Genomic DNA, 10,416 nt, shown 5'->3' on the forward strand with positions numbered 1-10,416 from the left:
AGGTGGCTGGGAGAGATAAAGTAGTTCCCAGCATAGGGGCCACCATATTGTCGTTATCTTCCAACAAGGAAGCCTGCCCACTTTTGGTACATGCTGTGTCACACATGTTCCTTGAAGTGGCATCTATGTGAATTCACACAGTTGAGCAGAAGGAAAGGCTTTGAGGAATTGTTGGTAGCATTTCTATGCTTTAATAATGAGGAAATTCCATGCTATTTAACTAAAAATGTCTGACATGATAGAGATGGGAAGTTGCCTTAATTCTCAAAACTCTCATATATAAAAACGCTGTGTCCCATATATCTCTAACCGATTAAAATTACCTTATTTTTAGAATCTAAGGATGCCCCCATAGAAGTATGACAGTCTTGCAATTAGGTTGGAAGGTGTCTAGAAAAAAAAAAGTTCCCTAGAGATTCATTAGTTACTTGTTTCATGATCAGTAGGAGAGCTTGTATTTTTCCACAAGGAGACTGGCAGAGCCCAAGAGTCCCTTTACAGACAAAAAAAATCTGCCTGGCAGGCTTTGAGGAACCACCTCTCACTCCTGACCCAGATTGCCCTTCGTGGTGGGAAATAGGATAGGAGCTGTGTGAATGTGCTTGGTTTTTGTTTTGTTTTTTTTAGAAAAGAGGTCCTGACCTAGGTTCTCCCAAGGCAACTCACAGAGAGACCGTTCTTTCTGAATTCTTGGAGTAGTTTTTTAAAACATCCGTGACCCACTAGATCACAAAAAGCTCCACGAATCTTGGGCTTGGTTCTTTTTCTGGACAGATAGCTTGTTGAATCATCTTTTAATCATGCAAAACTTTGGCTTGCTTTAGGCTAGTCTTTATAACCAGAATAGCCATTACCTGAAGCACTCAAAGATGCATTTCTCCAGGTGAAAAAGAGAGTAGGGTTAAAATCATATAAATTTCCACTGTTATCTTGAGCATGTTTAACTGTAAAATCCTTACCTCAAACTTGCTATGTAGCCAAGAATGATTTCGAACTCTTAATCTTCCTGCTTTCCAAGTTCTGGGATTATAGGCATGTTCTAACACATCTGGCAAAATGGCCTGTCCTTGAGAGGGCTGGCCAGAAAGCAGTGTGCTCAGAGGACAGCCAGTCTTCAATTTAGGCATGAGGGGAAGGGGACTTTAAGAAAAGAGATTGAGGATGCCGGGGAATTTGCTTATCACAGAGCTAGACATCTTAGAGCCTAGTGAAGGAGGGAAGGGAGGAGTGAGGACAAGACCTTAAAGACTCAGACTCCTGAGTGACTGGGGTTTAAACATGACTGCAAAGTACAGAAGGATTAATTCTGCCATCTCTGGGATGAGGGTGGGCAACCAGGCCTATTCTTACATCTCAAAGATGTTGCCTTGGGTTGTCATGGCTTGGTACTCCTGATGCTGAAAGGTGTCTTTCTAAGGCTTCATATGTTGAATCATAAAGATTTGGAATAACTGCTGAAACACATAGCAGAGGGATCAAGGACATATGAGATGAAAGGCAACTTTGAAGATACCACAGGCTAAGATCTGCAGTGGTACTAGTTGTGTGTTCTTTTTCAGTGAGTGGCTGTACCTTCCTTATGTAGAAGTTGAATTTCAGAACTGATTCAAAGCTGATGATCTACAAAGATGGTGTAGCAGAAGAACCAAAAACCAGATCAAGCATAGTATGTAGCTTTCTGCTCTGTTCTGAAATGCTCATCCTAAGCAGCTCTGCTCTATGTAACTCTCCAGATGCCTTGGGCTACTGATTTGCCATTTGTCTGCTAGTTCCTGGCTTTGCCTACATGAGGTCCTATCTCACTGTGTTCCCAAGAAAAATATAGAGGCTAGTTTTCTCTCTCACAATCTCAAGGTAAGAAAGTAAAGTTGAGGTCTCCTTTGCTGTCCCTTGCTGCTTCCTATTACTCTATTTCTGCCTGTGAAAGTCTCTTTCTCCTTTGAAGGGGTTACCCCCTGGCTAGACCATCCTCACCTCTCTCATTAAGATCTCTGACTCAGAGCTTTCTCCTTTGCAGCTTTGTTATTTGTTCTGGATGGCTTCAGTGCTGCAGGTGCACAGGTTCTTTGGCCTTCTCATCTCTAAAACTTCATAGTCACCCACCCCTTTCATTAACAGAAATAGTACTACAGTACACCTAGAATTCCAATTTGAGGTCTTTCTTTTTCTCAGTCAGTTTGCTTAAATTCCTGCATGGCCAGTTTCCTTTCATAGCTTCTCTCCAAGCTTCAATTCCTGCCTTTACTTGACTATATCCCATGATTCATCAGTATAATATCACTCAGTCAAGCTTGCCCTGAAAAACTCCAAATATGAATAAATCATACTGCCGACTCTTTGCCTTCATGGTAGCAGCTAGGTGCTGTTGGATAAATCACTCAATCTGACTTTTATTGTAAAACAAGATCTTGGGGCTGGGGAGTGCCCCTAGTGCCTGACCACACAGCATAGTTTAGATCCCTAGAACCCACATAAAGCAGAGTATGATGATAGACAAGCAGCTCCCTGGGACTTGCTAGCCACTCAGGTTAGCTGAATCAATAAGCTCAAGGTACAGTGGGAGACCTTGTCTCAAAAAATAAGAAAGCAAGGAAGACACCTGATATTGACTTCTGGCCACCCCACCTCTCTCTCTCTCTCTCTCTCTCTCTCTCTCTCTCTCTCTCACACACACACACACACACACACACACACACACACACACACGTGTGTGTGTGCAGGCACAGCCTTGCCATGTAGCCCAGGCTAGTCTTAAACTTGCTGTCTTCTTGCCTCAGCCTCTGGAGATTACGGGTGGATGCCACCATATTCAGCCTCTAAAAGATATTTTGAAATTTTCATTTCTTTCTTTCTTTTTTCTTTCTTTCTTTCTTTTTCTTTCTTTCTTTCTTTCTTTCTTTCTCTTTCTCTCTTTCTCTCTTTCTCTCTCTTCCTTCTTCCTTCCTCCTTCCCTTCCCTTCCCTTCCCTCTTTCCTTCCTTTTTTTTTTTGAACTCACAAAGATCCCCCTGCCTCCCGAGTGCTGGGATGAAAGGCATGTGCCACCACACCCAGCAAGTTAACTTTAAATCACACTCTCAAACATCAACTTGGCCTTCCTTATTGTTGAACAATCCCATTGTATTTCTCTAGTGGACTCCACTTTGTAGTTTCCCTTTCTCTCGACTTTCCTTTTCCATTCACAGTATTATCTGCCAGCAAATCCTATCAGTTCTACCAATTTACCAAATCTTACTGCTTTTATTTATTTATTTACTTATATTTATTCATTTATTTATTATGTTTATGAGTGTTTTGCCTGCATATATGTAGGTGAACCACATGCATGCAGTGCTTACAGAGATAGGAAGAGGGTGTTAGATCCCCTGGAGTTACAGACTATTGTTAGCTGCCATGTAGGTGCTAGGAACCAAACCTGGGTCCTCTATAAGAGCAGCCAGTGCTCTTAACCTTTGAGACATCTCTCTAGCCCAAATACTGTTTTTTGCCATTTCACCTCCACTACCCTTCTCCAGGAAACCTTTGTGTCTTCTCTGAGCTACTTCAAGAACCTCTCAAGCATTCTCTTTGCTGCCAACCTTGCTCTTCTCTCCTCCCCAAATACACAGTCCAGTCCCCACAGCAGGCAGGAATGATGTGGTCATTCTGTTTAAACTCTCCAAAGGCTTTCACTCAGAGTAGGGTCAAAGTTCCTCAAGTGCTGTGCATGGACCATGTGATTTGTTGCCTCATTGCCTGTTTCTCTCAATCTTCACTTATTCTCTCTCCCTACAGTGACAGATACTCACATGGCACTCTTGTCTCCCACAAGTTTTTGCCTAGCCAAGTTTTTCTTGGTTACTGTCATGGTTTAGGTGTGAAATTCCCCCTAGAATTATGTATGGGCTTAGTTCCCACCTATTGAGAAGTGGTTGGATCATGAGGGTGCTAAATCTATCAGTGGACTAATCATTAATTTGATTAATTCATGGTGAATAGGTTACTCGGAGGTGTGGCCTAGTTGGAGGAAGGAGGTCATTGGGTACATGCTTTTTAGGGGTATATCTTGTCTGTGATTCTTACCCTGTGTCTCTGCTTCCTGTCCCCCATGAGGTGAGCAGCTTTGCTCTGCCATGCTTTTTCCACCATGATGTTCTGTCTCAGTACAAGCTTGTGGTAATGAGGTCAAAACACCATGGATTGAAACCTCTGAAACTATAAGCCAAACTCTCTTTTTTCCTTTTAGAACATTTATATTAGCTTGTCCCAGTAATGGATGAATAACACAGTTACCTTCTTTAAAATTGCAGCCACCCTCCTGCCACCCTATTCCCTCTCTTTTTATTCTCTATAGAACACTTACCACTTTTTAATATGTTACATAGTTTCATTTAATGTATGCCCCATTTTACTAGATTACAAACTCTTAGATGTTTTGGTTGGTTGGTTTTAGTCTGTTTTCTTCACTGTCAAATTCCTAGTGTATAGAACATATAACAGGGTTTTAAAATTTTAATTTATTATTGTATTTGATGTGGTGTGGTGTGGTGTGTGTGTGTGTGTGTGTGTGTGTGTGTGTGTGTGTGTGTTTGTATACAGAGGTCAGAGGACAACTTTTGGAAGTCTTTCCTTTCACCATGTGGGTACCAGGAATTGAACTCAGGTTGTCAGGCTTGGACACAAGTGCCTGTACTCTCTGAGCCATCTTGCCAGCCCATAGAACAGGTTTTTATAAACATTTTTGAATGAATCTAGAGGAATATATGGAAGAGCATCTTTTTTTTTTTTTTTACCAGAGCACCACACAATGACAAATCTTTATTCATCCTTGGGGGCTGGAGAAAGCCAAGCTCGCTGGTGCTTCACTTGAATATGCTGTCATCTTGAGCTTCTGCCCGTTCTCTCTCGATCCGTTTCAGTTCATCCAGTCTCTTCTTTTCCTCCGCTGCCACCCTCCTCTCCTCTTCAGCCCGGGGTTTTAGGTAACTGTAGCGCTTGGCTCCATAGGCCATGCCGAGGACCAGGGCGGAGTATCGGCCAAGCTTGATGAGCGGAGAGACCTGCACCGGGGGAACCATCTTGTCCGCTGGAAGAGCATCTTTTATGCAACCCTTCTTCAATATTCTCCCTTTAAAACAGGAAACAAAGCAGAATGCTTGGCTCTCAAGAAGCTGGCAACTATTGAATGCTTAGTTTTGGCATTTTTATAAGTATTTTGTATTTTGCCTGTATTTTCCTGTGAGAAAACTCATATCCATTAATTACTTAATTCATTCAACAAATGTTTATTGAATATGTGTCAGGCACTTTTCTAGACATTACTGTTATAAAGTAGAGGACATAACAGAAAATGTCCTGTCCACATGGAATTTATATCCTAAAGGAGAGAGATGAGTAATTAAACAGTATCAGAGGGTAAGGTGAGGCAGAAAAGAAATTGTAGCTAGTTAATGGGGGTAGGAAACAGTTTAGATAAGGTGGTATCTCTGTGAGATTGACAGTTGAGACTCTGGTGATGAAAGGAGCTAGCCAAGCAAAGAACTAGGAATCGGCTCGGGATATAGCTCAACGGTAGAGTAATTGCTTAGCATATACAAGGTCCTGGATCAACTGAAAAAAACCTGTGTGGAGAACTCAGATAAAGAGCATTAGTCCATAAAGACTATGGACTAGGAGAAACGCTGTGCCTAAGGGACACAAAAAGGAGGGAGAGGAAAGAAAGATCAACTCAAGAGAGAGAGGCATAGGTCAGAAATGATTTATAGGATAAGATAGAAGTTTAGACTTGTCTAAGTGTCATGAGAAGCTATTGAATGCTTTAAAAGAGAGTGATGTTATCTGATGTATATTTTTAAAAAGCAACAGATGGAGAAGGGGGAAGAATGAAGGCAAGATACCAAGTCAGGAAGCTCTTGCAACAATGAAAGATGATGGTGAGCTATGGGAAGAGGCTTGACCATGGGTCTGAGATGCATCTGTTAGAAGTCACCTTTTTAATATAGGCAGCTTCAAGGACATACCTTGAAACGTTCACATAGGAAAAGTATACATTTTTAACAGTATTACCTACCTACCTATTATCTATCTATCCCAAAAATTAACATATAAATTCAAGTTTGGGGAGAATGAAGAAAAGAAGAAATACACCCATCCATCCATCTTTGAGACAGAGCCTCCTTCTATAATCTAGTTGGCTTCCAACTCATGATCCTCCTGCCTCTGAACTACCTCCTGCACCTCCACATCCAACTAGAATGAGATGATTTATAAGTAACTGAAATATTTTATGAATTAACACAATTTCCTATAATAGGTTTAGATCATAACTTTACATTTTTTTGTTGATTGTTTTTTGACAGGGTCGCCCTAGTCTCAGCCCACCTGGAAATCATAATGTGAACCAGGGTGGCCTCCATCTCACAGAGATCCACCTGCCTCTGCCTCTTAAGGGCTGAATTCGTAACCTTTTAAAAGATTTTTTTTAAAAAATCATGTTTTACTAGTTTGGGAATCATCATAAGCTTTGGGATCAGGGGTTACATTTTCTGAGAGCTTAGCATTCTTCAAAAAAAATTTTTTTTACATCGTGTGTGTGTGCCTCTGTGTGTGTGCACACACGTGCATATGGAGGGCAGAAAACAACCTTGTGGGAGTTGATTCTCTCTTTCCATGATGTGGGTCCCAGAGATTAAACTCAGGTTGGCAGCAAGCACCTTTACCTTCTGAGCCACCTTGCTAGCAACACCCCCATAACACTTTTTTTCTTTTTACTTTATGTGTAGGAGTGTTTTGCCTGCATATATGTAAGTGCACCCATGTCATGCAAAGCCTGCAGAGGCCAGAAGAGGGTGTCAGATCCCCTGGAACTGGTGTTACAGATGGTTGTTAGCTGCCATGTGGGTGCAGGGAACTGAACTCGGCAAGAACAGCCAGTTCTCTGAGCCATCTCTCCAGCCCCACGTTTTTTCAAGACAGAATCTCATACTGTAGCCCAACTTGTCTTAAACTCTCAGCAAACGTCCTGCCTCAGTCTTCTAAATGCTGAGATTATAGGAAAGAAACACTATGTCTGGGCAAGATTAAGAGTCTTCAGTTTAAAAAAAAAAATGTCGGGGCTGGAGAGATGGCTCAGCGATTAAGAACACTGGCTGTTCTTGCAGAAGACCCAGGTTCAAATCCCAGCACCCACATGGCAGCTAATAACTGTAACTCCAATTCCAGGGGCTCTGACAGCTTCTTCTGTCTGTATACACATATACACATACATACACAAACACATAAAAATGATAAATTTTTTAAAAACATTTATGAGAGTACTTAATTTTATTTTAAAATTATTTAAGTGATTGTGAAAATTTAGTCATAGTATGTTCAGAGAATGATGTTGTCTTTCTTTTTTTAATATCTGCTTCTTTTTTAAAAATATTTTATTTATTATTTTTATGTGTACATATGTATTGCCTGCATGTAGGTAAGTGCCGTGTAATGTCCAAGGAGGACAGAAGAGGCTGTCAGATCCCCTGGAACTGGAGTTACAGACAGTTGTTAGATGCCATGTGGGTTCTGGGATTCGAACCCAGGTCTTCTGCAAGAACATTCAGTGTTCTTAACTGCTGAGCCATCTCTCCAGCCCCTGAATATCTGCTTCTAAGAAGTGAGATCTATAAGATATAATAGGGCAAGGTGCTGTGGCATGCACCTATGTCCCATGTACTTGAGTGGTTGCAGTAGGAAAATTGCTTGAACTCAGGAGTTTGAGGCCAGCCTGGGTAACATAGGGAGAACCCCAATTCTTAAAAAGATACTATATCTTAGCTCAGAAAATTGTTGTTGAATATGTCAATGCTGTTGTAATGAAATGCTTCTTCTAAGTATGTGGTTATTAAATATTTTTTTAAAAAAGATAATATAATGGAGAGTATATTCTAGGCAAATCCAGTCTGAATTGAGTCTTTTTGTTTAATTTATAAGCTATAATATTCTATGTCCACTCAGAAGAGCACCTCAATGAAAAGGGTAATTGTGGGTTTGACAGACTGCATTCCTCTTTTAAGGCTCCTAGTCTGTGCATAATTAAGAGCTGTACTCCTTTTAATCAAGACAGCACTATAATCTTATTCATCTTATTTACTGAAGTATAATTGACAAACAAAAGCATTTATATTAAGGATACATTTTTTTTTTAATCCTGAGAAAAGGTCTTATTATGTAACCTAGGCTGACCTCAAACTTCTAATCCTCCTGCCTCTACCTTTTGAGTGCTGTGATTGCAAGTGTGTGCCACCATACATGGATTAGTTTATGTGATTGTGTGTGTGTGTGTGTGTGTGAGTGTAATACACATACATGTTCATGTGTGTGCCTTTGTGTGTCAGAAGTCAATGTTTCAGGTGTCTTCCTTGATTGCTTTAATTTGTTTTTTATTTTTGGAGACAGGCTTTCCCTGTAGCCCCAGTTGGCTTGGAATTAGCTTTGTACACCAGATTGGCCTCTATCTCACAGAGATCTACCTGCCTCCTGAGTGCTGGGATCAAAGACATGTGCCACCACGCCTGGCTTCCACCTAACTTTTTGAGACAAGACCCCTCACTGAACCTGGAGTTCATTGATTTGGCTAGGTTGGCTGGCCAGTGAGCTCCAAGGATCTTCCTGTCTCACCCTCACTTCCTCTCCCAGTGTTGGAGTTGCAGTGTGCCTGGCTTTTACATGGGTGCTAGGGATCCAAACTTATGTCCTCCTCATGATTGCATGGCAGAGTGCTGGGGATCTGAACTCAGGTCCAACATGCTTATGTGACAGGCAATTTATCAACTGAGCCATCTCCCCAGCCCCTAGTTTATGTGATTAAAAAATTATTTATTTGTTTTTATTTTGTGTATGAGTATTTTGTCTGTATGCAATACCTGAGGAGGTCAGAAGAAGGCATTGGATCCCCTGGAACTGGATGGTTCTTAGTTGCCATGTGGGTTTTGGAAATTGAACCCAGATCTGCTGCAAGAGCAGCCAGTGCTGTTAACCTCTAAGCTACCTCCAGCCCTGTTATTTGGTTTTTAAATTATGTATTTATTTATTATTTTTATTTTATTTTATGTGCATGAGTGTATTGCATGCATGTGTGTAAGTGCATCCATGTCATGCATTGCCCTTGGAGGTCAGAAGAGGATGTCGAATCCCCTGGAACTGGAGTTACAGACAGTGTTAGCTTCCATGTGGGTGCGGAGAATCAAACCTGGATCCTCTGCAAGAGCAGCCAGTGCTCTTAACTGCTGAGCCATCTCCTCAGCCCCTGTCTGTGATTTTTGACATATGTATATATTGTGCAGTGATTACCACATTAAAATTAATTAAGATAACCATCATATTAAGATAACCTTTGCTTGTGTGTTCAGAATATTTAAGACCAATTTTAGCCAGGCATGGTGTCACACACCTTTAATCCCAGCATTTGGGAGGGGAGGCAGAGGCAGGCAGATCTCTATGAGTTCAAGGCCAGCCTGCTCTACATAGCAAGTACCAAGCCAGCTGGGGCTACAGGAAGACTCTGTCTCAAAAGACCAATTCTTTAACCAATTTTCAAATATTATGTTTATTATTTTAATTTCACATCTCACAGACTTGTCTAATTCTACAGTTGGCGTCAGTGATAATGACCAGTAGCTATAAATTCAGGATATCTTTTTTTTAAAGGATTTTCTTTCTTTTCCTCCTTTTTTCTCCTTCCTTCCTTCCTTCCTTCCTTCCTTCCTTCCTTCCTTCCTTCCTTCCTTCCTTCCTTCTCCTCCCTCTCCTACTTCTCTTCTTCCTCTCCCTCTCTTCTTTCATGACAGGGTCTCTGGGGATGGAAAGGTGATTCAGTAGTTAAAAGCACTGGCTGCTCTTGCAGAGGACCCAGGTTTGATTCCCAGCAAACATGTGGCAGCTGTAACTCCAGTTCCAGGGGATCCAATGCCCTCTTCTGACCTTTGTGAACATTGCACGACACAGGTGCACTTACACACATGCAGGCAATACACTCTTACACGTTAAAAAAAAGGACAAGGTCTCACTATGTACCCCAGGCTGACCTGGAATTATCTCAACCTAGGCAGGACTCACGGCATTTTCTGATGGATAGAATGAAAGGAAGTAAGAAAGTTATCTTCTTCATTTAAGGAGGAAGAAATGGGGCTCAGCATGCCCACTGTTACACCCTAGTAACTAGCAGAATTTGGGGGTTCTTGTGGGCATCAGGCTCCAAAGCCCATGTTTTTCTTCAACATTGGAATTCCTATGAGCAATGAGGTTGGTTAGCGCTGGGCATGGTGGCACACGCCTTTAATCCCAGCACTTGGGAGGCAGAGGCAGGCAGATCTCTGCGAGTTCAAGGCCAGCCTGGTCTACATAGTGAGTTCCAGGACAGCTGGGGCTACAGGGAGACCCTGTCTCAAAAAGACCAAAA

At 41.6% G+C, this 10,416-nt stretch overlaps 1 protein-coding gene across 1 annotated transcript; it reads right to left on the bottom strand.

Moving 5' to 3' along the window:
* Positions 1-4,776: 4,776 nt before the first annotated feature.
* On the bottom strand, positions 4,777-5,077 carry LOC103734930 (ATP synthase subunit e, mitochondrial). Its single transcript, XM_008833994.2, has one exon. It carries the CDS (start codon positions 5,054-5,056, stop codon positions 4,841-4,843), a length of 216 nt encoding a protein of 71 aa, XP_008832216.1. The 5' UTR covers positions 5,057-5,077; the 3' UTR covers positions 4,777-4,840.
* Between the last annotated feature and the right edge of the window lie 5,339 nt (positions 5,078-10,416).

The sequence above is a fragment of the Nannospalax galili genome, unplaced genomic scaffold (assembly GCF_000622305.1).
Source record: "Nannospalax galili isolate Female #2095 unplaced genomic scaffold, S.galili_v1.0 scaffold475, whole genome shotgun sequence".
Lineage (NCBI taxonomy): Eukaryota > Metazoa > Chordata > Mammalia > Rodentia > Spalacidae > Nannospalax > Nannospalax galili.